Below are 27,801 nucleotides of genomic sequence, written 5' to 3'. Positions count from 1 at the left end.
GTCCAGTGTAATACCGCTCCGTGACGTCATCGTCACTCAGGGCGTTAAAAATTTTGCCTTTTTATTTAAAAATCTGACCATAATCAAACTCTATGACCAACACCCACACCCTGCATATGTAAGACAAGTAGACCCAGGAGCACTTCTTCCATGGTACAACTAGGAAGTCATTTTGATTACGTGATTGGCTGAAACATTTAACAGTAAGTTAAGGGCAAATATGAAGAGAGAACTAGTTATCACAACTCTTATCAGTTAGATTCGCACTCGCGCAAGATCTCAGATTAAAAGAGAATGTACCTTCAGCCCGATTAGTCGGTTGGCAACGAGTGTCACGTGGATGGCCGGTGTCGAGTCGAAATGTCGCACCCGCCAAATAGTAGGCCGACATTTTTTTATCTTGAACAAAAACAGACCGTTGTCCTTCTCTTAGGAAAGCGTTGATTTTAATTACAAATGTAATTCAAAATCTTTACTGGCCTAATTAGCAGCAGCCGAAGCGTCTTTATTTTTATTTTATTCTCTATTCAAACTAATGACTTAACACACCCAATAAACAATCTTAAACTACCAAACCTTACGCACCAAAGAAAATAAAGAATATCTATTATAAAATAATTTTTTGCCTCTATAACGTCATTCATTCGAGGATTCAGTAAGATGTTCGTGAGCATATTGGCTCAAACCAAGTGTCAGTCATAATTTTATGGGAAAGTTTAAATAATTTGGTAGACGATTGGTAGCTTAATTCACCATTGATAGCTAGTCGTAAATTAACTTACCATTGGTAGGCGTCTGCTAAACTTAAGAAGTGGATAATTAAAATATTTAAATTAATGTCAGGACTCTGGTTACCTTTAAATATGTCCTTCAAAGCTTTTACAATCACCCATTACATAGACTCACCATGGATTAACTAACGCTATCCTAAGTTAGGCAACTTTAGCCTTGGTCGAAACAAACATCTAAAATATAAATTAAAAAGGTATCTTAAGTAAAGAATTTCAACCGAGACACATAATTAAACGAAAATTAGACCCGCTAGTGAAGTTTTTAATAAATATAGTGTTATATTTATTGAAAAATATCAAGTTAAGGTTTCAAGTTGGTGAAATGGCAAATTAGCATCGTCTACTGTAGAGTAATGAGCATTTAGCGTCGTCTGCTGTAGAGTAATTAACAAGGACTTATGCCCAGAAACTTTTGAAAGAGAAAGTTTAGTTAAAGCGATTACGCATTTTAGTGATTATCCCCTCGAATTACCTTTAGCAATGCTAAAATGATCAAACGCATAACGCTCATTTAACACTATGTTAGCTCTATCTAAACCCATTTTTGAATTAACCGCCAAAACGTTCCAGTCAAACATAACATAGATGACGATAGCTACCGAACGAGAACGAAAAACGGGGAAAATCGTTATCTATTTAATTAGCACATACATAAAAAGAAAATAAATATAAAAACCCCAAACATACAAATTCATAAGTATCCGACTCCACAGATAAAAATTCAAAAGTTTCCGACCCCACATCACCCCGACATTTTAGAGATAAGAATAAATAATAAAAAACTCGGAGTTTCTATCAAGTCTCTATGGTTCAGTGGTTAGAGTGTTTGTCTACTACGCCAGCGACCCGGGTTCGATTCCCGGGTCTGACCTGAAAAAATTTTAATTAAAATTAAATCTCTAACCGAGCCCTGTAACCCCTATGGGTGGGTTGTGGTAATATAAAGTTCCTTTTAAGCTAAAATCTGACGATAACGAAGCGACAACCCCGGCCACTACTACTACTACTACTACTACTACTACTACTACTACTACGGACGGCTCGGGTCAAACTAAGAGCCTATCGTATACTACGATATGGCTAAAAACACTCGAGGACCGTCGCTCCGCCGAATTTTTCAGAGCAAGAAAGAGCAATTCTCTGGCAGTTTTTGGGGCCAGTGGAAAACGCGACTCTGGGCGAGTGCTGCACTCGTGTTCCCAGTAACGGACGAAAACTGGCCCCTCCTAAAATTTCTTAAAAGCGCCCCTTATATTTACCGAAAGCCTCTGCTAATTATTCAGTTGGGGTGAATTGAAGTTTTTACTGTATGAAAGTGAAATACACATACAAACACTAATTCATATTTATATTATCTACAGTATACAGTCGTAACAGTCATGTTTTTGCTATAGAATAGCTACCCTACACCGTCCCAAGCACTGAAGGCAACATCTTCCCCCTTTCGACTCAATCGCCTGCCTTCCGATGCAAGGTCTAAAAAATAACCTCTCTCCCGTCCTCTACCCCCGTAAAGTACCGAGGATCTCCGATCTCCTGTGCTTTTGGAGTGTACTGTTTTCTCTTTTAAGGGGTAGCGGGTGGCTAGCTCATGACACGTGCCTTTTTTCAGTTGCTGTGGGTGGCCCGGGTGGGATAAAATTTTGAAAATAACCTAGTTTGAGTGTGATATGCGAGTCAGACGCGTCCGTTGTTTTGGAGAGGTGAAAAGAAACTTAGTCTGTAGGAGTAGGACTAACTGATATATTTTTCTTTGTAAGCCACAAATCACATATTAATCGCATTGATCGATCAATAAATAACAAAAATCAAACCTAAAATTAAGTTTTAAATTTAGAACAACAAATCAGGAATCATAATGGACAAGTTTGTGATAAGAGGGACTAAAAAGGGTGAAGCAACACGTCTTTTATCTCCTCCCGAAAACACTGAAGTTGCCAATTTATCAACTCGTGAAGATATTAACAATGAATTAAGAGTTTCTTCTGTGATTGACAATAATGTACTACCAAGTAGCTCAACTCGACCAAGTAGTGACAATACAGTTCCTACTGATTTAAGTGAAACGAAGTATGAAGCACCTAGACAACCACTACTTGCTAAGTATCCTTTAAAAATTAGCGGTAAACACAACAGAGCTTTCAACCGTTGTTGGTTCGATTATTACAAGTGGTTAGAGTATAGTGTTAGCCACGATTCTGCATTTTGTTACGCTTGCAGACATTTCAGACTCAATAGTGGAAGATGCGCGGATGGATTTGAATTCATTGGTTTCAAAGACTGGCAACACGCAGTAAAAAAAATCAACGACCACGAAAATACCTTAAGCCATAAGAAATCTCTTGAAGGGTGGGCTGGATTTAAGACATGTCAAAAGACTGGATCAGTAGCTACTATCTCACTGAATGCCAGCGTAGAGGAGGTTAGGAAAAACAGAGCTTATCTCAATCGAATAATTGAAATTTCACTACTAACTGCGAGACAGGGAATTGCCCAAAGGGGACACGACGAAGGCTCTAATTCATTGAATTGGGGGAACTTTTTGGAAATTTTGCAAACTTTTTCGAAGTTTGATCCTATTTTTGGCGAAAACCTTAGCCAAACTCTTATTCCTGGAAATGCCTCTTACTTGTCTCCTTCTTCACAAAATAGCTTGATGAAAATCAGTGCTGACATTTTAAGAAACTAAATTATTGCCGAAGTGAAAAAGTCTGGATTTTACTCAATTTTGTGTGACGACACTAGAGACTTGAGCAAATTGGAACAAATGAGTATATGCATTCGATACTTCTTAAACAACAAATTGAACGAAAGTTTTTATGCTTTGAAGACGTCAGAGATCTTTGCGCTGCAGGTTTAAAAAAATCTTTGTGCGACAAAATTAAGGAGTATGATTTTGGAGAAGCTTATTGTGTCGGCCAGGGATATGACGGAGCAAATGTCATGAGTGGAAGGTGCAAAGGGGTACAAAAGATTTTTCGAGAAGAGCATCCCAAAGCATTATATATTCACTGCTATGCCCATAGACTTAATTTGGTGCTGGTCGACACCTGTTGTGATATTCAAGATGTCAAGGATTTCTTCAGTCTGCTAAGTACTTTGCACTCGTACTTTTCTACGTCAGGCATAGCTCACAGGAAGTTCAAAGAAATTCAACAAGAGTTGAATATTGGAAATTCCGAGCTAAAAGCTTTGTCACAGACTCGTTGGGGCTGCCAGGTCAGATCAGTTAGAGCGGTGAAAAAACATATCCGGCATTATTAAAGAGTTATAGACACATATAGTACATGATCTTATATTCCCTTAGTTTGTAGTTTAATTTATGCTTTCCTATACGTAGATTTCGAAAATATCGATATTTGTTACATTTAAATTACTTTTAACCTTGAAATTACAATTTGAAAGTGACTCCAATTGTCCACGTGGCCCCGCCTACTTTTGAATATTTTCACACCGTGGTCTTGGCCAAATTGTTTTTTCAAGGTATATACGTCACGATCTGGGAAGGAAACTCCGCCTACGCCATCTTTAGTCGCCTGCTTGGTAAATATTGCGCCGAGGGTTAAGATATCTCAGCTGAGCTCAGGCTAAAAAATCAGTCTAACTTGATTTAGTTAACTTCATTTTTAAAATTTAGTTTGTAGAAGTCAGTATGAGTAATTACTCTTATAAATGTATTGTTCCGGGTTGCAAAAACAATAACAAAACTAAAGCACCGTCAATACTATTCCATTGTTTTCCTAAAAACGAAGTCATTCGAAAGGTTTGGATTGAAAATGTTGGAGTTTCAGAATCTAAAATCACGAAAAGTAGCCGCGTTTGTTCTGCTCATTTTACGAGCGATTGTTATGAACATAAACCCGGTGCTTTGATTAACATTAGCCCTATTAAACGGTACGGTTCTAAATTCCTGGCTCGTAGTTCTGTTCCAACAATTTTCGGTACTCAAAATGTGGAATCGGGTGTAAGTGTGATAGGTTCGGTTAATTTGCCATCAATGGAAGCGTGTGCATCAACTTCCGTGGAGAGTCTAGAAAGCGTTCATGAACCTTCGGAAACTTTAGAAACTGATTACACTGAAGGTTTAATGCTACCGAGAAAGAGGGCTAAATTAATGGTGAGTTTATTCTCCAGTCGTTTCGAGAACTATCTGTACTAATTGTATCTGTTTATTTATTGAACACCAATTTTTAACTTGTAAATTTTTAGGATTCCGATACCTTCTCGAATCCGTCGATTGGAATTCAGTTTGTTGTTTTTCCAAAAACTAAAAGTCGAGGAACTCAGTTATTATTTCCCTTATGGAAAATTACATTGGAAACCAATTGGTATTTTTCCTATTGGAAATGTATTAGAAATCGATTGTGTTTTGGACAAATACACCAATAGAAATTGAATTGGGTATCAATAGGCCTTGACAAATGGTGTCCCAATAGGCAGTGTTGGGATATAATCTAATGGGGATTCAATAGGAATAGAAATGAATGGGATTGTTATAAGAAATAAACCAAATGGGATTCCGATAGGTAGAAATCAAAATGGGATTCCTATAGGTAATAATCAAAATGGGATTCCTATAGGTAATAATCAAAATAGGATTCCTATAGGTAATAATCAAAATGGGATTCCTATAGGTAATAATCAAAATGGGATTCCGATAGGTAATAATCAAAATGGGATTCCGATAGGTAATAATCAAAATGGGATTCCGATAGGTAATAATCAAAATGGGATTCCTATAGGTAATAATCAAAATGGGATTCCTATAGGTAATAATCAAAATGGGATTCCTATAGGTAATAATCAAAATGGAATTCAGATAGGTAATAATCAAAATGGAATTCAGATAGGTAATAATCAAACTGGAATTCCGACAGGAAAAAAACCCTAAGGGGCTTTGATAAGACCTAAAACTAATGCAGTTGTACTAGGAATTAAAATCCGTGAGAGGAGTACAAATTAACACAATAAACGGACTTTGCACGTGAAGAGCTACCATTCTAATAGTGTAAAAATTAGCACCCTAGAATGCTATACATTTTATTACGGCTTTTTACAAAATAATTATTTAATCTTTTTCCTAATAACAGCAATTTTTTGAGTTAAAGCGTGATGAACACCTTTCACAGCAACATCAATAAGATCAGGATGTTCTGCACCCCGTAGTACCTTACGCCACCTGGAAGATTTTGGACTTTGATATTTCCTTAAAATAATAATTATAAACTTACTCTTTATTGACTGAATTTTTTGGGGGGTGAGGGGTGGCCTAGCTTCATCATATCTGGTATTTTTCATTCTATTAGAAATTACTCCTGTCAGTAGTATATAAATAAGAGAACGGGATGGGTATGAATTTGCCATAGAGATAACATGGGGTATGATACCCTATGGGAAAATTAACATTGGGTATGAAAATTCGACGGTCTCAAATTTTTCCGAAGCGGCTTTTTTGTGCACCTTGGACGGCATGGAGAGTACGTAAGTTTTACGGTAAAATGAGAACAGAGCGGGACGGGTTAGTAATAACATTGAGGGAAAATTAACATTGGGTATGAAAATTCGTCGGTCTCGAATTTTTCCGAAGCGGCTGTTTTGTGCACCTTGGACGGCACGGAGAGTACGTAAGTTTCACGGTAAAATGAGAACAGAGCGGGACGGGTTAGTAATAGCATTGAGTGTATAATTTCGACTCGAGTTCTCTGAATTGGCTCTCTTGGACGGCAAGGAGAGGACGTAAATTTTACGGTTAAAAAAAAAAGAGAGAGAGAGATAGCTCTAGTTTCGTTACGATGAGAGAACTCGAGGTTTGGAATTTCATAAATTGTTTATGCGTGCATTTCACCCATACGAGACAGTTGTCTGCGGCGGTGGTGTTTTTTTTAATTAGATAAATCGGATTATAGTAGTGAAGAAAATTAAGCTAAATTTTGACGGTCTTTGAACAAATCGCGTACGGTTGGATATAAGAGATGGGGAAAGTTGGGTATACGTACAGAGTGATAGAAGAAACATGAGGCATGGATGAGGGATATACCCTATGGAATATTACCATAGGTATATACATGTATATACATATTATATGGATTATAGTATTATTAAGGTACAGTTTTCAAATAATTTCTTGTTTAGCCGAGCATAGAAACGGTTTAAAAAATAAGAAATACTTTTGTGCTCTTCAAAAATGTATCCTATTCTCCACGTGGATTTATAAACATCAAGATTATGTAAATTCTTTATTGGTAAATGAATAAGTTTTGCCACCTCATAGTACGGTACAGGCCGACAAAGGTAGTACGGAGGGTCCGTACACAAATCGACGAGGGGGATTGGATTCTTACCGTTTCAGAGTACGGGGGAAGACCGAATTAATTGTTCGACAATTATATGCCTAATCATCGATGCTTCCCAGGGATATTACGGGAGTCTGGTTTCGAGACAGAGCGACGAGTTCTCAAATTTCCCTTCCGAGAGAGAGGAGAACGTTTTTAGTATAAAAGAGCGCGCATTATAAATTCTCCATAGGGATTGTACATACAACATTGACTATAGGGTATATAATTTTTCTGAACCAGGTAAAAAGGGGATTGTTTTTAATTTCACCGATCCAAGGGTACGGGAGAGGCCGACTAAATATTACGGTTAGTGCATACCTCGGAGTCGATGGAGGATTCAAATATGGATTAATTTTTACCGGTTCTATAGTAAATCTTGGTATAATTATAAATTATCCATACCAGTTGTACAGTATACAAATAGGGTTTATGATTCAGAAGTTTATGCGTGACTTTCACCCATACGAGGCAGTTGTCTACGGTGGTGTGTTTTTTTTTAATTAAGAAAAGTAAATCGGAGTATAGGAGAGAAGAAAAAGATTATGTTTTTGGCGTGATGCAAAATTAAGCTAAATTTTGAAGGTCTTTGAACAAATCGCGTACGGTGGGGTATAAGAGATCTGAAAAGTTGGGCATACGTATAGGGTGTTAGAAGAAACATGAGGCATGGATGAGGGATATACCCTATGGAGTATTAAGATAGATGTATACAACTTTTAACATGGATATACATGCCTATGGATTATAGTATTATTAAGGTACAGTTTTCAAGGAAGGTCTACAGTATATCTATAAGCTATATTTCTTAAAAACGAATTGCGTGATGTAAAATTAAGTTATAGCATGACGGTCTTTGAGCAAATCGGGTACGGCGGGGTATAAGAGATCGGGAAAGTTGGGTGATAGAACGAACATGGATCATGGATGAGGGATATACCCTATGGAATATATCGAGTGGTATATACACCCTTTAGAATATAACATGGATGGATATTATTAAGTTATAGTTTTCAAGGAAAATATACGGTATATCTATAAGCTATATGTTTCAAGTTACGAATATAATGGGTGTTACTACCCATTTAATTTCATTCTTTATTCGTATCTGGTTTCGCACACATTTTGGAAAACGACATATAATATGGCTGAAAATGTTGTCAAATACTAAATTCAATTAAAAGGTGCGGTTGGATGATATTTTCATTGAAAATTACTGTTAAATAACTAATTTCAATAAGAAATTCTGCTTTTAAAATAAAATTTGGTTGAAACTATTGTAAAATTATTAAAACGTGTTGTTAAATAAGTAAAAATTATATAAAAGTGTTGTTAAATTAGCAAAAAATAGATAATTGTTAATAAATTACTATAAATTATGGTTTAAAGTTTCGATAAATGAGAAAAATATGGTTACATGTGCAAACAAATGATTTAAATGTGGTTGAAAATTTCGTTAAATGACTAAAATACGCTAAAACATGAATGAAAATGTCGTTAAATGGCTTTAATATAAAAGGAAACGATGTTAAATGACTGAAAAGCGGTTTGAAGTGTAGTTAATTTACTGAAGTGCGGCTTAAAGTGTTGATAAATGCCTAAAAAGTGGTAGAAAGTGTTAATAAATGAATAAAAAAGTGGTTTAAAGCTACGTTGAATTACGATAATATGATAGAAAATTATGTTAAAGGACCGAAAAGCTGTTTGAAGTGTTGTCAAATGACAAAGTGCTAGGATGTGTCGTTAAATGAATTAAAGTTAAACATGAAAGACAAGGCTTTAAATTCCTCGATATCCAAACATATATGAAGGATGCTATGGGACCAGAATGAATACGAATTGGACGAACTAACTAGAATCGTCCCAAGCATATCGGAAACAGGGGCTAGAAAAACAAGTATATCATTCCGAATATTTTGGAAAAACAATTATAAACTTCGAAGACTTAGGCTGCCCCAAGTACAAAGACTTTTCTTATCACGGTTCAGATTGGGTGGAAATATCACTCTGATAATAAATTGTGCATTATTCAAGCGCACAAATTGAAACTATGGAATGTGTAATATTTATCCCACGAAATAATCAGGGTGCGATGTTATTATCTGATATATATTAGGCCATTTGGCCAACATTTTCTCCCAAGCCTCGAGAGGAAGCGAAAATTCTTTAAGGTTATTCTTATTAATGTTTTATGGGGTCCATCACCACATGATATCCAATAAGGCCTACAATTATTTTGCGGAATTTTTTTTAACTATGTCTAACCTCGATTGTCTAAACGTATAAGACTTTTATCAATATAATATGGTTGAAAACTTTTTGAAATACTAAATTAAATTAAAAGGTGCGGTTGGAGGACATTTTCATTAAAAGTTTCTGTTAAATAACTAATTTCAATAAGACGTTCTGCTTTTTGAACAAAACTTGGTTGAAACTGTTGAAAATTATTAAAATGTGTTTTTAAAAAAGGAAAATTGTTAAAATGTGTTGTTAAATAAGTTAAAATTAGATAATTTTTGATAAATTACTATAATATATGGTTGAACGTTTCGATAAATGACAAAAAGATGGTTGCATGTGCTAATAAATGATTTAAATGTGGTTGAAAGTGTCGTTAAGAAACTGAAAAGAAGTTAAAATAGTGTCGTTAAGAAACTAAAAAGAAGTTAAAATTTCGTTAAATGACAAAACCCTGAATGAAAATGTCGTTAAATGCCTATAATATGTTAGAAAATGATGTTAAGTGACTGAAAAGCGGTTTTGAGTGTTGTTAAATGAATAAAAAGTGGTTGAACGTGTCGTTAAATGAATAAAAAGTGGTTGAACGTGTCGTTAAATGAATAAAAAGTGGTTGAACGTGTCGTTAAATGACTATAATATATAATAGAAAACGATGTTGAATGACTGAAAAGCGCCTTGAAGCGTAGTTAAATTATTGAAAATATTTGAAAATGACTAAGAAATGGTTGAAAGTGTTGATAAATGATTAAAAAGTGGTTCAAAGCTTCGTTAAATGACTATAATATGATAGAAAATTTATATTAAAGGACCGAAAAGCTGAATGAAGTGCTGTCAAATGACAAAAATTGCTAGAAAAGTTGTTAAATGACTAAAAACAGGTTGAAAGTTTTGTTAAATTAATAAAATGGTGATGAAATTGTTGATGAATGCCTAAAAAAGTGGTTGAAGGTTTCGTAGAGTGACTAAAATATGAATGAAAATGTCGTTAAATGACTGTAATATAATAGAATACGATATTAAATGACTGAAAATCGGTATGAAGTGTAGTAAAATTACTGAAATGTAGTTGAAAGTCTTGATAATTGACTAAAAAGTGGGTGAAAGTGATGATAAATGACTATAAAGTGGTTCAAAGCCTCGTTAAATGACTATAATGTGATCGAAAATTATTTTAAAGGAACGAAAAGTTGTTTGTAGTGTTGTCAAATGACAAAAAAGTGCTAGGAAGTGTCGTTAAATGACTATAATATAAAATAGAACGATGGTAAATGACTGAAAAGCGGTTTAGCGTAGTTAAATTACTGAAAAGCAGTTGAAAATGTTGATAAATAACTAAAAAGTGGTTTAAAGTGTTGATAAATGACTAAAAAAGTAAAACGTGGTTCAAAGCTTCGTTGAATGACAATAACAGATAATAGAAAATTACGTTAAAGGACCGAAAAGCTGTTTGAAGTGCTGTCAAATGACAAAAAAATGCTAAGAAGTGTTGTTAAATTACTAAAAACTGGTTGAAAGTGTTGCGAATGAAAAAAAAGTGGTTGAAAGGGATAAATGTCTAATGTTCGACTCTAAGGCGCTGTAAAAACATACGGAAAGCGTGTTAAATTAACAAATTCAAAATTTTGGTTCTGTGTAATGAAAAACCTAAAAAAAACCAAAAAAAAAATAAATAAACAGTTTATAGGAAGAGTTGAAAGAAAAATTTTTCTATCATTATTTAAAACATAGTATATGAGATTCGCCAGCATGTACGTGATTGGTTGAATTTATCATATTATAGAAAGACGCTACATGGTATGACCTTATAAAATACAACGCAGATCCCAAGATAAGGCAATTCTTCAAGCTGTCCACAATATTTCTAAATAGGTCAACCAATTTAATACCTTAATGTAATTAATTAAAACCGTTTAAATCGATTTAACCAGCTTTGATCAAATATTTTCTATACGAAGTGAAAATGTCACTTTTTGGTGGGCATCGTCCACCGACACATCACTAATTTAAATGGTGTAGGTGTCCCAATGCTGATGAAGTCGACGGAGATGGACGGCTGAGCACGTCATATATATGCATATAAGTCTAACTTTAAAGATAAGAAATAAACGTTCGTATGTAAGTCCATCACCACACAATATCATACCCGGCCAATAGGGCCTATAATTGTTTTGTGGATTTTCTTTAACTATGTCTGGCCTTGAATTTCTAAACGTCAAAGATATCTATCAATAAAATATGGTTGAAACGTTGTCAAATACTAAATTTCATTAAAAAACGGTTGGACGTGAAATGTTTCATTGAAAATTGATCTTAAATAACTAATTTCAATAGGAAGATCTCCTCTTCTATAAATACGGTTGAAAGTGTTGTTATGTGAGTAAAAGGTAGTTGCAAGTGTTAGTATTGACTAAAAGTGGTTGAAAGTCTTTATAAATGAGAAAAAATGGTTTTAATAGTGATTGAAAGACAACAACAAGGTTGAAAATATCGTTAGATGACAAATAAATTGGTTGAAAGTCTAATAAAACACGTGCTGAAGAAAAAAAACACGGGTGTGGTGGCCCTTCCCTGGTCCTGAGGTTTGGTCCCCTGACACTTTCTTCCAATGGCTTTGGTATATCATACTCTACTCAAACCAGTAGCGTCGCTAGGGTTTGAAATTTGGGGGGGGGGCTAAATCTGGGCAAACTAGTTATTATAAGAACTTAATATAAAAATTGCATTATGAAGGTTAGCTTTTAGTCCACACTATTGGGACTCCCATCGAAAGAACATGAAACATTTTACTTGTCTCCATCTGCTCTTTTGTTCAAAATTGTACTGTTTGATATTGAAATTCATCTCTGCAGAGATGAAACATAACGAATCTATCATTATAATTTTTTATATAAATTGCTACAGAATTTTAGGTTGCTAACAGCGAATTTTTTTGGTAGGGTTTACGGATTATTTTTTGGGGGGGGGCGACTTCATCTCCGTCGACTTCATCAGCATTGGGACACCTACACCATTTAAATTAGTGATGTATCGGTGGACGATGCCCACCAAAAAGTGACATTTTCACTTCGTATAGAAAATATTTGATCAAAGCTGGTTAAATCGATTTAAACGGTTTTAATTAATTACATTAAGGTATTAAATTGGTTGACCTATTTAGAAATATTGTGGACAGCTTGAAGAATTGCCTTATCTTGGGATCTGCGTTGTATTTTATAAGGTCATACCATGTAGCGTCTTTCTATAATATGATAAATTCAACCAATCACGTACATGCTGGCGAATCTCATATACTATGTTTTAAATAATGATAGAAAAATTTTTCTTTCAACTCTTCCTATAAACTGTTTATTTATTTTTTTTTGGTTTTTTTTAGGTTTTTCATTACACAGAACCAAAATTTTGAATTTGTTAATTTAACACGCTTTCCGTATGTTTTTACAGCGCCTTAGAGTCGAACATTAGACATTTATCCCTTTCAACCACTTTTTTTTCATTCGCAACACTTTCAACCAGTTTTTAGTAATTTAACAACACTTCTTAGCATTTTTTTGTCATTTGACAGCACTTCAAACAGCTTTTCGGTCCTTTAACGTAATTTTCTATTATCTGTTATTGTCATTCAACGAAGCTTTGAACCACGTTTTACTTTTTTAGTCATTTATCAACACTTTAAACCACTTTTTAGTTATTTATCAACATTTTCAACTGCTTTTCAGTAATTTAACTACGCTAAACCGCTTTTCAGTCATTTACCATCGTTCTATTTTATATTATAGTCATTTAACGACACTTCCTAGCACTTTTTTGTCATTTGACAACACTACAAACAACTTTTCGTTCCTTTAAAATAATTTTCGATCACATTATAGTCATTTAACGAGGCTTTGAACCACTTTATAGTCATTTATCATCACTTTCACCCACTTTTTAGTCAATTATCAAGACTTTCAACTACATTTCAGTAATTTTACTACACTTCATACCGATTTTCAGTCATTTAATATCGTATTCTATTATATTACAGTCATTTAACGACATTTTCATTCATATTTTAGTCACTCTACGAAACCTTCAACCACTTTTTTAGGCATTCATCAACAATTTCATCACCATTTTATTAATTTAACAAAACTTTCAACCTGTTTTTAGTCATTTAACAACTTTTCTAGCAATTTTTGTCATTTGACAGCACTTCATTCAGCTTTTCGGTCCTTTAATATAAATTTTCTATCATATTATAGTCATTTAACGAAGCTTTGAACCACTTTTTAATCATTTATCAACACTTTCAACCATTTCTTAGTCATTTTCAAATATTTTCAATAATTTAACTACGCTTCAAGGCGCTTTTCAGTCATTCAACATCGTTTTCTATTATATATTATAGTCATTTAACGACACGTTCAACCACTTTTTATTCATTTAACGACACGTTCAACCACTTTTTATTCATTTAACGACACGTTCAACCACTTTTTATTCATTTAACAACACTCAAAACCGCTTTTCAGTCACTTAACATCATTTTCTAACATATTATAGGCATTTAACGACATTTTCATTCAGGGTTTTGTCATTTAACGAAATTTTAACTTCTTTTTAGTTTCTTAACGACACTATTTTAACTTCTTTTCAGTTTCTTAACGACACTTTCAACCACATTTAAATCATTTATTAGCACATGCAACCATCTTTTTGTCATTTATCGAAACGTTCAACCATATATTATAGTAATTTATCAAAAATTATCTAATTTTAACTTATTTAACAACACATTTTAACAATTTTCCTTTTTTAAAAACACATTTTAATAATTTTCAACAGTTTCAACCAAGTTTTGTTCAAAAAGCAGAACGTCTTATTGAAATTAGTTATTTAACAGAAACTTTTAATGAAAATGTCCTCCAACCGCACCTTTTAATTTAATTTAGTATTTCAAAAAGTTTTCAACCATATTATATTGATAAAAGTCTTATACGTTTAGACAATCGAGGTTAGACATAGTTAAAAAAAATTCCGCAAAATAATTGTAGGCCTTATTGGATATCATGTGGTGATGGACCCCATAAAACATTAATAAGAATAACCTTAAAGAATTTTCGCTTCCTCTCGAGGCTTGGGAGAAAATGTTGGCCAAATGGCCTAATATATATCAGATAATAACATCGCACCCTGATTATTTCGTGGGATAAATATTACACATTCCATAGTTTCAATTTGTGCGCTTGAATAATGCACAATTTATTATCAGAGTGATATTTCCACCCAATCTGAACCGTGATAAGAAAAGTCTTTGTACTTGGGGCAGCCTAAGTCTTCGAAGTTTATAATTGTTTTTCCAAAATATTCGGAATGATATACTTGTTTTTCTAGCCCCTGTTTCCGATATGCTTGGGACGATTCTAGTTAGTTCGTCCAATTCGTATTCATTCTGGTCCCATAGCATCCTTCATATATGTTTGGATATCGAGGAATTTAAAGCCTTGTCTTTCATGTTTAACTTTAATTCATTTAACGACACATCCTAGCACTTTGTCATTTGACAACACTTCAAACAGCTTTTCGGTCCTTTAACATAATTTTCTATCATATTATCGTAATTCAACGTAGCTTTAAACCACTTTTTTATTCATTTATTAACACTTTCTACCACTTTTTAGGCATTTATCAACACTTTAAGCCGCACTTCAGTAAATTAACTACACTTCAAACCGCTTTTCAGTCATTTAACATCGTTTCCTTTTATATTAAAGCCATTTAACGACATTTTCATTCATGTTTTAGCGTATTTTAGTCATTTAACGAAATTTTCAACCACATTTAAATCATTTGTTTGCACATGTAACCATATTTTTCTCATTTATCGAAACTTTAAACCATAATTTATAGTAATTTATTAACAATTATCTATTTTTTGCTAATTTAACAACACTTTTATATAATTTTTACTTATTTAACAACACGTTTTAATAATTTTACAATAGTTTCAACCAAATTTTATTTTAAAAGCAGAATTTCTTATTGAAATTAGTTATTTAACAGTAATTTTCAATGAAAATATCATCCAACCGCACCTTTTAATTGAATTTAGTATTTGACAACATTTTCAGCCATATTATATGTCGTTTTCCAAAATGTGTGCGAAACCAGATACGAATAAAGAATGAAATTAAATGGGTAGTAACACCCATTATATTCGTAACTTGAAACATATAGCTTATAGATATACCGTATATTTTCCTTGAAAACTATAACTTAATAATATCCATCCATGTTATATTCTAAAGGGTGTATATACCACTCGATATATTCCATAGGGTATATCCCTCATCCATGATCCATGTTCGTTCTATCACCCAACTTTCCCGATCTCTTATACCCCGCCGTACCCGATTTGCTCAAAGACCGTCATGCTATAACTTAATTTTACATCACGCAATTCGTTTTTAAGAAATATAGCTTATAGATATACTGTAGACCTTCCTTGAAAACTGTACCTTAATAATACTATAATCCATAGGCATGTATATCCATGTTAAAAGTTGTATACATCTATCTTAATACTCCATAGGGTATATCCCTCATCCATGCCTCATGTTTCTTCTAACACCCTATACGTATGCCCAACTTTTCAGATCTCTTATACCCCACCGTACGCGATTTGTTCAAAGACCTTCAAAATTTAGCTTAATTTTGCATCACGCCAAAAACATAATCTTTTTCTTCTCTCCTATACTCCGATTTACTTTTCTTAATTAAAAAAAAACACACCACCGTAGACAACTGCCTCGTATGGGTGAAAGTCACGCATAAACTTCTGAATCATAAACCCTATTTGTATACTGTACAACTGGTATGGATAATTTATAATTATACCAAGATTTACTATAGAACCGGTAAAAATTAATCCATATTTGAATCCTCCATCGACTCCGAGGTATGCACTAACCGTAATATTTAGTCGGCCTCTCCCGTACCCTTGGATCGGTGAAATTAAAAACAATCCCCTTTTTACCTGGTTCAGAAAAATTATATACCCTATAGTCAATGTTGTATGTACAATCCCTATGGAGAATTTATAATGCGCGCTCTTTTATACTAAAAACGTTCTCCTCTCTCTCGGAAGGGAAATTTGAGAACTCGTCGCTCTGTCTCGAAACCAGACTCCCGTAATATCCCTGGGAAGCATCGATGATTAGGCATATAATTGTCGAACAATTAATTCGGTCTTCCCCCGTACTCTGAAACGGTAAGAATCCAATCCCCCTCGTCGATTTGTGTACGGACCCTCCGTACTACCTTTGTCGGCCTGTACCGTACTATGAGGTGGCAAAACTTATTCATTTACCAATAAAGAATTTACATAATCTTGATGTTTATAAATCCACGTGGAGAATAGGATACATTTTTGAAGAGCACAAAAGTATTTCTTATTTTTTAAACCGTTTCTATGCTCGGCTAAACAAGAAATTATTTGAAAACTGTACCTTAATAATACTATAATCCATATAATATGTATATACATGTATATACCTATGGTAATATTCCATAGGGTATATCCCTCATCCATGCCTCATGTTTCTTCTATCACTCTGTACGTATACCCAACTTTCCCCATCTCTTATATCCAACCGTACGCGATTTGTTCAAAGACCGTCAAAATTTAGCTTAATTTTCTTCACTACTATAATCCGATTTATCTAATTAAAAAAAACACCACCGCCGCAGACAACTGTCTCGTATGGGTGAAATGCACGCATAAACAATTTATGAAATTCCAAACCTCGAGTTCTCTCATCGTAACGAAACTAGAGCTATCTCTCTCTCTCTTTTTTTTTTAACCGTAAAATTTACGTCCTCTCCTTGCCGTCCAAGAGAGCCAATTCAGAGAACTCGAGTCGAAATTATACACTCAATGCTATTACTAACCCGTCCCGCTCTGTTCTCATTTTACCGTGAAACTTACGTACTCTCCGTGCCGTCCAAGGTGCACAAAACAGCCGCTTCGGAAAAATTCGAGACCGACGAATTTTCATACCCAATGTTAATTTTCCCTCAATGTTATTACTAACCCGTCCCGCTCTGTTCTCATTTTACCGTAAAACTTACGTACTCTCCATGCCGTCCAAGGTGCACAAAAAAGCCGCTTCGGAAAAATTTGAGACCGTCGAATTTTCATACCCAATGTTAATTTTCCCATAGGGTATCATACCCCATGTTATCTCTATGGCAAATTCATACCCATCCCGTTCTCTTATTAATATACTACTCCTGTCAGGCTTGTAGTAGCAAGGACTGTGGTCCCCCATATCGTAACAGCCAAATTTTTCGTAAAAATTGATGGATTTTGGGTCATGAGACGATTTTCCCACTTGCATTTATTTAACAAAACGCCGTTTCCCAGATAAATCTGCAAAATTAATTTACAAATAGCTGAGCGGCAGTACTAGATTTAAAAAAAAAATTTACTTACATCCCAATAAAAGTATAAGCACTTTAGTCCATGCCTCAGTCTCTTCTTCAAGATATTTGTAATTGTGCAAAGTTTAAAATCATTCAAATGATTTGGTTTAAATCCCGTAATATTTTTGATGTTAACAATACGCTGTATGTTAGTTCCGGTGAACTTAACTAGCGCAAATAGGGGTTTCTTTGTCTTTGCTTCTACTTCTTTGTCTTGATGACCAAGGCTTAGAATAAGGTTTTGTTTGAACGTCGGCGTTAAATACGTTTTTCCCTTGATTTTACCCATAATAATATAGTAGAATATTGCCATTAAAGTCAAAGTAATTTTTTATTAATAGTTGAACAAAAACATGATTTACCGATTGTGCTTGGGTTTGTCTGTCGGTAACGAGCTGACTCCTAGCAGCCTATCCGTTAAAATTCAAAATCAAACGAAACGATGCGTTCGTTACAGGAGCGGGGAGAGAGAGAGAGAGAGAGTAGAGAATGTGGCGCCACCCCTGGAGGCGTGTGTCGACTGTCGTGTGAGAGAATAAGCCTAGGGCATGGAGCCTTAACACACACGTGGAGGAATGATAACGAGAGACCGGGATTTGAACAGTCTATATCGATTTTTTAACTAGTAGTCCCGTTATTATGGCTCCATGGGGTAGATAGAAATTGGCAAATTAAATTGGCTAATGCCGTTTTCCATTTGATGGTAGCAATCTTCCACCATGGACATCATGGAGCAATATAAAATTCAAAATAAATCCATTTAATGCAATTTTAAATAGACTTCTGCTGTCAATCCAAGTGAAACACTTAATTTTGTGTATTTAAATTTGGGGTGTCAAAATTCTGAACTGCCTATAGTTATTTTAAGGGAGTACAAAGTTGTTAATATTGGTAGTAATGGACACCCATTTCTAAGGATAGTGAAAAAGACGCAGAATATTTTGGTCTTTACCGTAAATAAGAAGCACTACCTATCCCCTTTCCCAAATTTAGTTGAATCTAAGGGAATAATGTAAATTTAAATCCAAAAGTATTAAATAATTACACTTTCACTAAAATTTAAATTGAAAGATTAAGTTGAAGCCTTTTTTAAGTTTCAGTAAAAGTTTTAATAAAGCACCATGTTAATAAAAGTTTCTTAAGAAATAATTATTTGCATATACCTATAACAAAGCACTAATCTTACCGAATTCTTACCAATAAAATCCCAATAGACATGTTAATTGTGAAGCTTATGGCTTTTCTATACGTTTTCTATTTGCAGTCCCTTCCAATTAAAGACCAATTTACAATGCAATTGGGGAGCCTATGGGTTCCCTATTGCAGTCTCTTCCAATTAAATCCTAATAGATATTGCAATAGGGAACCAATGGGTTTCCTATTGATTTTCTATTGCAGTCTCTTCCAATTAAATCCCAATAGATGTTGCAATAGGGAACCAATAGGTTTCCTATTGGTTTTCTATTGCAGCCTCTTCCAATTAAATCCCAATACATATTGCAATAGGGAACCTACTGGTTTCCTATAGGTTTTCTATTGCAGTCTCTTCCAATTAAATCCTAATAGATATTGCAATAGGGAACCAATGGGTTTCCTATTGATTTTCTATTGCAGTCTCTTCCAATTAAATCCCAATACATATTGCAATAGGGAACCCATTGGTTTCCTATAGGTTTTCTATTGCAGTCTCTTACAATTAAATCCCAATAGATGTTGCAATAGGGAACCAATAGGTTTCCTATTGGTTTTCTATTGCAGTCTCCCCCAATTAAATCCCAATAGATGTTGCAATAGGGAACCAATAGGTTTCCTATTGGTTTTCTATTGCAGTCTCTCCCAATTAAATCCCAATAGATGTTGCAAAAGGGAACCAATAGGTTTCCTATTGGTTTTCTATTGCAGTCTCTCCCAATTAAATCCCAATAGATGTTGCAATAGGGAACCAATAGGTTTCCTATTGGTTTTCTATTGCAGTCTCTCCCAATTAAATCCCAATAGATGTTGCAATAGGAAACCTATGGGTTTCTTATAGTTTCCCTATGAGTACACGCATAGGTGTATTTTTCCTATAAATTCCCCATATGTCCTACATGTTTTTAAATGGTTCCCAATTGGTTTCCAATGAAATTTTCCATAAGGGTTTCGCCTGGAGCAAAAGCATTTGGAACGCAAACTCAAATAAAACAAAGCAACAAATGTAAGTTTCGCGATGATTGAAGTTTTAAAATAATTTTTATCTTAAACCCTGAATTATTTTAGGTCATCAAGCTGGCGTAGCTATGGTAGACCTCGCTGACAAAACCACGCAAACTGATTTTCACAATGAAAATAAGGAGAGCCTAATAAGGCAGTTTTTACAATCACGGAATGACGATGACTGCTATGATTTTGAAGAAGAGGAGGAGGAGGAGGTAGATGCCGGAGCTCGTTCAGATCCATTGGAATCAAGCTTCAACATATCATCTATAGCTGAAGATGTACACGAGTAAGATATTTTTGGTGTTGACAGTTATGAGATAATTGAAAATAAATTTTAAAGATATTATTTAATTTCTAGTTCTAGAAGTTTTGAAGGAATTAATCCAGTTACTGAGCGGAAGTTCATAGTATTTGAAGCTGCTCTCCTCCAACTCTTCGCTTTTTGTAGTCAGTGCTTATCAAAGTGCTCAATTAAATCAAATGTCAATGGATCTATGATAACCATCGAAACTCACTGCCCAAATAACCATCATCATGTGTGGAGCAGCCAACCTTTGATTGGAAGAAAGCCAGCTTTGAATGTTTTAACTGCAGCTGGACTTAATCCAGGGAAAACAATAAGAATGTTCCAATTTTCTCAGATTGTCATGTTCGATTTGCGAACATATTACAGGCTTCAAAAAGCATCTTTTTCGAGCGATTAAAACGGTATGCTACTTCTAATTTTGTTTATATGGTAATAAATTTGTGCCTAATAACATTGTATACATATAGGTATGGCATGATGAACAAAAAAGCCTTTTGGATTCCTTACAAGGCCAAAAACTTGAAATGGGAGGGGATGGCAGATTTTGCAGCCCTGTTTTCTGCGCAAAATACGGAAGCTATACCTTTTTGGAAGCCCGAATCAAAAAAATTATTCACCTGGTATTACTTCAAGTAAGAATATGTTTTTTTTTTGTTCTAAGATTTACGTAAATAGCATTTCTAAATATGTTTCTTCATTTAGAGTAATCAAGTAAAGAGTAGCGTTGCTATGGAGCTGGAAGGCTTGAAATTAGGACTGAAGTTTCTCTTTGACCGAGGGTTGGAAATAGCGTTTTTGGTGACAGATAGGCACATACAAATTAGAAGTTTTTTGAGGAAACATTATCCACGAATAAGACATCTTTCTGACGTATGGCATTTAGTAAAATGTAAGTTTATATTATTATTATTATTATTATTATTATTTCGTATTATTATATTGTTATTATTTCGTATTATTATATTATTATTATTTCTTATTAGTTGTGATTAAGTAATAAGTATTATTATTTAATTATTTTAGCTGTCAAGTCCAAAATTGCAAAAGTATGCGGCAAGAAAAAAACCATGGAAGTTCTACTCAAATGGAGCAAAAGTATCCAGAACCATTTGTACTGGATCGCTAGTACCAGTGATGGTGATGGCAACCTCCTGCAAGCAAAATGGAAATCCATTTTACGCCATGTTACCAACAAACACAGAGGACACGGTGAACCATTTCCAGAGTGTGCTCACGGTACCCTAGAAAAAACTAAAGACCGACCACGGAAATGGCTTAACGTTTCAGAAATTGCTTTCGCGTCTCTAAAACAAATTATAGACAGTTTTGTAAAGGACATAGCGCAGCTAGCCTGGATATGCCAGACGTCTTCTGTAGAAGCTTTCCATGCAGTAGTAATACAATTTGCTACCAAACACACACACTATTCTTTCCATGGAATGGAAGCCAGACTTTATTTAGCTGCGCTTCATTATAATGAAAATTCGGATAAATTACAAGCTATCACCAAAAATGGTGAAAGACGGTGGAATATATTCTTTCCAAAATACAAGGCTGGAGAATATTCTGTAAGGCCAATCATGGTTGCGTCGACTTATCGTAAGTTTATGAAAGTATAATTTTTTATACCTGAAGAATTTTTCTTAAAATTATCAACCACTTTGTTCACCCTAGATTATGTAGAAAACCTCATGGCAACTACATGTTCTTCTGCTTCTGAAGAAAGCTATCAAACTGGGTTTGAAAAGAGCGGGGAATCTTTAGGAGAAGCACCCAAACCTTTGGCTTCAAAATATGAACACCCATCTAAATCTGACGCGGTGGCCTCATATGAAAAAGCAAAGCGTTTTAAAAAACAATGAAATGATTTATCAAAATAACTGTTTTGAAAATCTATCTTTCTTGTAATTTTTTTATCCTTTGGTGAACGTTTTTTACTCCGGTTTGTCAAGTAATGATAATAATTTCGAATAATCTCAGGAGTCAAGTATTTCCAAAATTGAAAATTCGGAAGTTAATGATAGTAATAATAGTTTTGGCCTTGCTTGTGTACAAAATCCTGTTCATGGAGTGTTGTCTTATCAATATCGACGACCGCGGCTCCTTCTTTGTCTTACACGGAAGTGTCTAAATCCGCAATACTCGTCGGAAGGGTACGCGTTACGGATTTTAGTGATGACACAACTCGGTATTGGTAAACGTGTACCTGGTAAAAACCAATATATCCAGCGCATGAACCTCCGATAAGCCAGGTATCTATAAGTCCTGTTAAATTGGAAAAAAATATTAGAATCTATATTTTTAAATTTTAATCAGGTTAAATAGCGCTTACAACAACTAAATTTAGCGTAAAATTGACTTAATTTTCTATCTTGATTTACAGTATGAGATAAATTTACTTAGGACGTTAGTAGCAATATTCAGAGAAATTAACTTACTTGTGTATAAACCCTTCGGGGGGTTCAAGAAATCTTTCTCCACCGTCAGGGTTTACAAACTCCAGATACGCCAACCTCAGTTGGTTTCTGCGGATACACGTTTCGTCAAACTCGTCGTGCTGAGTAATGCAGGTTCCGTTGGTAATGAACTCTTCTAGTTCAGGTTTTTCCCTGCAACAAATGCTCTCCTCAGCAGTTGGCATAATAACACAGTATCCGCAGATGCACCTAAAAATAACCTTTAGATACAGGCACAAATAATAAGGTTATGTAAAACTCAAGAGTTATATCTTACCAATCTGAGTTCCCTAATCTAGGGTTTTCAGGTTCAGGTCGTGGGGTTTCATCTTCAGAACTTGAAGAAGCCAAGGGTTCAAATTGATAAGGCAATACTCCGTGGACAGGATTTTGCACAGCGCCAAGGCCTAAACTTTTATCACTATCACTAACTTCGGAATTTTCAGTCTCGTAATTACTTGACTCGAGAGATTCTTCAATATTACTATCATTACTTGATAAAGCGGAGTAAAACACATCACCTGAAGAGGAGTCAGATTCCATTTTTAGCCTTCAGAAGTTCAGTATAGACTTGGTAGCATAGAAAAGTTACTAGCTTTGATCTATCCAATAATGATAACTCAATTCACCTACGTCATACCTTAGCCACTCCCCCTGGACGATTTCAAATTGGTAATAGTGCCCAGTTAAGATTAGAATTAAGTTTCTAATTACTAAACCAATTTTTAATGGGGAAAATTTATACGGATCATTTCTTAGAGGCCCAAACTTTATTTTCAACATGAAATTTTACCTCATTCAAATTATGTGTCAGTAACTCTTTAAGCTATTTGGGTTAACCTGATGACGGTGCAGATCCGTGCAAGGCTGCTGGACTTCACACCTTTCTAAAGAAATTTTAAACCTTAATAACGACATTGATATTTGAAAAACTATTATCAGTAACAGAACTCTTAAACAACCAGCTCCAATCATCAGATTTTGATCTCACCCAAGCTATCTCTGGCGTAAATGCAGTAATATCGACACTAAAGGAATTTCGTTATGATGTCAAATATGACGCTCTCTACGACGAAGCCAAGAGTTTGGCTAAAGAACTCGGAATTCAAATTCATTCCCAGGTTTCAAATGATGCTCAATCTACCGCTGAACAACCTAGACCAAAGCGACCTAGAAAAGCTCCAAAAGCTTTCGACAGATTTGTTATTTGCGAAACAACAGGCATTAGAAATTCAAACTCTAAGTCTGAAATAAAAGCAGGTCTTTATTATGTTGTAATCGACAGAATGGTCAGCGAACTCAAAAATAGATTTCTTGACGCACCAAACGCGGACATTTTGAAAGGAGTCAGCTCCATGAGCCCATTACTAATGGTACAAGATCCTCAAAAGTTTCTATCGGAAAAGTCACTTTTGGCGTTTTGTTCTTATTATGGTACTGAAATACATACTGCCGAAATCATAGTTTCGAAAACTTTCTGAGAAATTTAGAAGAAAAAGACAGGCTAAAAACCATTAGTGACCTCTTGAACACTTTACCGCGAACCCTTTTCCCGGAACTGTGGAAAATGCTACAAATAGCTGCTACTCTGCCTGTAACGTCTGTAGCGTGTGAACGTTCCTTTTCAGCTCTTAAACGCATTAAAAATTATTTGAGAAATACGATGGGACTAGAAAGGTTATCCTCTCTAGCCATTTTGGCGATAGAGAGAGAGCAGTCGCGTAATTTGTGCGTTGACTGTATCATTGACAAATTTTCAGAAGAACACGCTAGAAGAGCAAATTTGTCGCACCCCTCAATTAAGCATGCCCACTAGTCACACTAGAGTTTAGTCTAGTCAATGTGAACTTGTCAAGTTATATTGAACCATTTTAAAAGTAAAAAAATTACTTTGTGTGATACGAAATTGTTTGTGATAAAAAAATCAATTTGTGTGATACGAAATTGTTTGTGATAAAAAAATTAATTTGTGTGATACGAAATTGTTTGTGATAAAAATGCGTTCAGTCCTTAATTACGTTTCCTTATTTTTACCTCTCCGTGTGACGTAGTCCAGGAGAGGTTCTGTAACGGCCGTGTCTGTGTGTGTGTGTGTCTGTGTGTCTGTGTGTCTGTGTGTCTGTCCGTTGTTACACCCACGTGACCGCGTTCGCAGTTTCCAAATCGGAGCAAACGTGTTCGCCATTTCCGAACTGCATTCACAGTCACGGAAACGGCTCCTCTACTTGAGTTCTCACACCACCATCTTCTGGTCCTCGTCCATTCCACTTGGACACCAGTCTGTACATACTGGCTACTAATCACCACCATCTTCTGGTCTTTGTCCAACCTACTTGGACACCAGTCTGTACATAGTGGCTACTAATCACCACCATCTTCTGGTCTTTGTCCAACCCACTTGGACACCAGTCTGTACATACTGGCTCCTAAACACCACCATCCACTGGTCTTCCGTCTATTCCACATAGACACCAATCTGTATCATTGGCTTCTAACACCACCATCCACTGGTCTTCCGTCTATTCCACATAGACACCAATCTGTATCATTGGCTTCTACTCCATTATCATCGTTTGGTTTTAGGATATACGCGGCGATCAGCTAGGGTTACGAGAAACGTCTAGCCTCCCTAAGGTGGGATCGCCACCACAGGTTTTCGCAATTGCGCTTTTTCCTTACTATTATAATGGAAACGAATCGTATATATACCCCAAAATTTGAAGAAAGTGGGCAAGAGGGGTACCCTTCACTTTAAACGTCAATATTAGCAAAGTTTGAGATGATAATAGGTATAACGTTATTTTAAACGATTTAACTATTATTAATGTTAATTATTGAAGATTAAAATAATTAAAAATAATTATATTTATTTAAATATTAAAGATAAACCTCTCGTGCAAAGAGAGAGATTATCATCGCCTCCTATATCTACCAAGGCCCGTGCATGCGATATATTTCATTCATTGCCTCCTATATCTATCAAGGCCCGTGCATTGCGATATATTTTTCAAAACAACAACCAAAATGGGAAGCTCCTCTCAGAAACATAATAATTTCTTTTCTCTGTATATGAAATGAAAATATGGATAATATTGCGCTCCTTCTTTAATGGTATCAATCTTTGCCTGTCTATTAATATTTTACGTAGTAGTAATACGTTTTTAGCGAAGTCTAGAGAGGATAAACATAAGTGAGATTGTTTCGGAAAACAAATACTGCTTCCACTAATGGGTTTATACTCCTTGTTACTCTTGTTGTCTGTGTGTGTCCGTCCATTGTTACACTAGTGCGTCGCGTTAGCAGTTAGCCTTGTGTTGATGTGTTAAGAAATCATACAGAACCTTAATATTCCCTTTTTCCATAATATAAAGTGAATATGTGGAAGTATTTTTCGTAATTATGATGCATTTAGTACTTTTGTAGCTTTAAAGCTCTGTTTCATTTTGATATTCCAAAGATGTTTTTTTAATATTGTTATTTGAAATGGCTGTTTATATATTGCTTAAGCTATACTACATCTGTATATAGAATAATCCTTGGTTTAGTGATTTCATGAAGCAAACTAAGACCTAGACTCCGGCGCGTATAACAAGTATTATCCGCAATAGGCTTAGTGAAACAAAGAGTAAATAATTGAGGCTTTGATTTTCGTGTCTGAAATGAACAGACATCAACGTTTCAGAGTGAGCCGAAAGTTAAATACACTCAATTAGTAAAAGGGCTAATGGTAAACGGGTAGTATCTACAGACTTATTATTCTCTTTATGGTGCGCATTGACTATTAGTGCGTCTAGCTACAATCTAGCTTTGGTGTTATTTAACGTTAACATTCATGTTGGCAAACTAAGAATATTGTTGAGGTGAGACGAGACGATAGTGTTTACACTGCAAACCAGTTGTGAATGTAGCTTTCAGAATATAGGGTAAACAGCTGAAGCGTAGACTTCATTTCCTGTTCTTTTCCCCATTGACTGATTTCCATGTGTCCAAGATTTATCCTTATTGGATGTGAAATGTCGCCTGCTTTACTGTACATTCGCTATGTTTGGAATACTGCTTCAATATTTCGTAAATTTTTACTTCAAAAAAGTGAAATAATTCCATATCTAGGTAAATACGTTTGTAGTAGTAGACCTCTTGACACGGAGAGGTAATATTTTGGTTTTCCCAACTTGTATTACTCTAATATTCGCTTTATAGACAAGAGTGTGTCCTTATAAAAGTGATGTGTTTTGAAAAATTGGAAACACAATACTTTTGGGAGGGCTTAAGCCCTCCCAAATTCGAGACCTTGGCGACGCCACTGAACACGCTACTACGTCACTCTTGTTATGTATTTTACTTATTTAAACTTTGCGGGTCAAATTGTTTTGTATTACTCGTCGCTAGGGGTCGCTAACGAACTAGTCAAAGCAGGCTACAATAAACCTTAGAACAAATATGGCACCCGAGCAACGTGGTTGTTGTTTCTCATTCTTAATTAACACTCGAAAGAACCAGCCATTATAATTAGTTAAGAGTGAAAGAAACAGAACTAATATAAAAGAACGTAAAAACACTCGAGGACCGTCGCTCCGCCGAATTTTTCAGAGCAAGAAAGAGCAATTCTCTGGCAGTTTTTGGGGCCAGTGGAAAACGCGACTCTGGGCGAGTGCTGCACTCGTGTTCCCAGTAACGGACGAAAACTGGCCCAGAGTGCTCTAGTGCAGTCGGTGGACTTAAGTTTACCCAGTTCCTCTCTTCAACCCTTCAAGCCCTTTTTAAAGCTTAGTCGATCAGCGAAGTGAGAATATAATTTTTCAATTCACGCATAAGTACAATATTTGAGCGCTAAGTTTTTTAGTCAAGGCGTTGCTTGTAGCAATTTCGACATCAATAGCGCGCTCTGGTTACATATTCTCCTAACGAGATTTGCCAGAAGTTAAAGACAGCCTGCGCAGCGGGAGATGTGCAAATTTTTAAATTTTCCTCTCTTGTGTGAAATAGATCTGCTTGGCAACTTGAATAGCACA

At 35.1% G+C, this 27,801-nt stretch overlaps 2 protein-coding genes and 1 long non-coding RNA gene across 4 annotated transcripts; 1 reads left to right on the top strand and 2 right to left on the bottom strand.

Moving 5' to 3' along the window:
* The first annotated feature begins 4,057 nt into the window (after window positions 1-4,057).
* On the top strand, window positions 4,058-22,257 carry LOC149625312 (uncharacterized). Of its 2 annotated transcripts, XM_089852120.1 has the most exons (6): window positions 4,058-4,908; window positions 5,001-5,119; window positions 19,966-20,024; window positions 20,087-20,312; window positions 20,385-20,734; window positions 20,801-20,931. In XM_089852120.1, exons 1-5 carry the CDS (start codon window positions 4,444-4,446, stop codon window positions 20,728-20,730), a joined length of 1,215 nt encoding a protein of 404 aa, XP_089708246.1. In that variant the 5' UTR covers window positions 4,058-4,443; the 3' UTR covers window positions 20,731-20,734; window positions 20,801-20,931. The 2 variants fall into 2 exon arrangements, with proteins under 2 accessions (XP_089708246.1, XP_089708247.1); XM_089852121.1 differs by lacking the exons at window positions 4,058-4,908; window positions 5,001-5,119; window positions 19,966-20,024; window positions 20,087-20,312 and adding exons at window positions 21,036-21,222; window positions 21,357-21,932; window positions 22,008-22,257 and having other exon boundaries at window positions 20,600-20,734; window positions 20,801-20,965.
* LOC149625313 (uncharacterized) lies at window positions 17,639-19,075 on the bottom strand. The gene is made up of 3 exons (XR_016374587.1): window positions 18,190-19,075; window positions 17,838-18,101; window positions 17,639-17,774 (listed from the first exon to the last, which is right to left on the bottom strand). It is a non-coding gene; the product is annotated as an uncharacterized LOC149625313 (long non-coding RNA).
* Window positions 22,258-22,401: 144 nt separating the features above from the next.
* On the bottom strand, window positions 22,402-23,332 carry LOC149625311 (uncharacterized). The gene is made up of 3 exons (XM_089852122.1): window positions 23,067-23,332; window positions 22,772-22,999; window positions 22,402-22,598 (listed from the first exon to the last, which is right to left on the bottom strand). Exons 1-3 carry the CDS (start codon window positions 23,330-23,332, stop codon window positions 22,415-22,417), a joined length of 678 nt encoding a protein of 225 aa, XP_089708248.1. The 3' UTR covers window positions 22,402-22,414.
* Window positions 23,333-27,801: the final 4,469 nt, after the last annotated feature.

This window comes from Phalangium opilio, unplaced genomic scaffold (assembly GCF_054372755.1).
Source record: "Phalangium opilio isolate 3A_F unplaced genomic scaffold, DU_Popi_V2 ptg000105l_1, whole genome shotgun sequence".
Taxonomy (NCBI): Eukaryota; Metazoa; Arthropoda; class Arachnida; order Opiliones; family Phalangiidae; genus Phalangium; species Phalangium opilio.
The sequence above is the reverse complement of the archived record's forward strand: the minus strand, read 5'-3'. Positions and strand labels throughout refer to the sequence as shown.

What these genes read in the sequence shown, in the direction of transcription:
- LOC149625312 (XM_089852120.1), top strand. Translation starts at nt 4,444, where the DNA reads ATGAGTAATTACTCTTATAAATGTATTGTTCCGGGTTGCAAAAACAAT. An exon ending in ATTACATTGGAAACCAATTG is followed by an intron (nt 5,120 to 19,965) that starts GTATTTTTCCTA and finishes ATTTTCCATAAG; the next exon opens with GGTTTCGCCTGGAGCAAAAG. An exon ending in AATAAAACAAAGCAACAAAT is followed by an intron (nt 20,025 to 20,086) that starts GTAAGTTTCGCG and finishes GAATTATTTTAG; the next exon opens with GTCATCAAGCTGGCGTAGCT.
- LOC149625311 (XM_089852122.1), bottom strand. Translation starts at nt 23,332, where the DNA reads ATGGAATCTGACTCCTCTTCAGGTGATGTGTTTTACTCCGCTTTATCA. An exon ending in AGATTAGGGAACTCAGATTG is followed by an intron (nt 23,000 to 23,066) that starts GTAAGATATAAC and finishes GGTTATTTTTAG; the next exon opens with GTGCATCTGCGGATACTGTG. An exon ending in CCCGAAGGGTTTATACACAA is followed by an intron (nt 22,599 to 22,771) that starts GTAAGTTAATTT and finishes CCAATTTAACAG; the next exon opens with GACTTATAGATACCTGGCTT.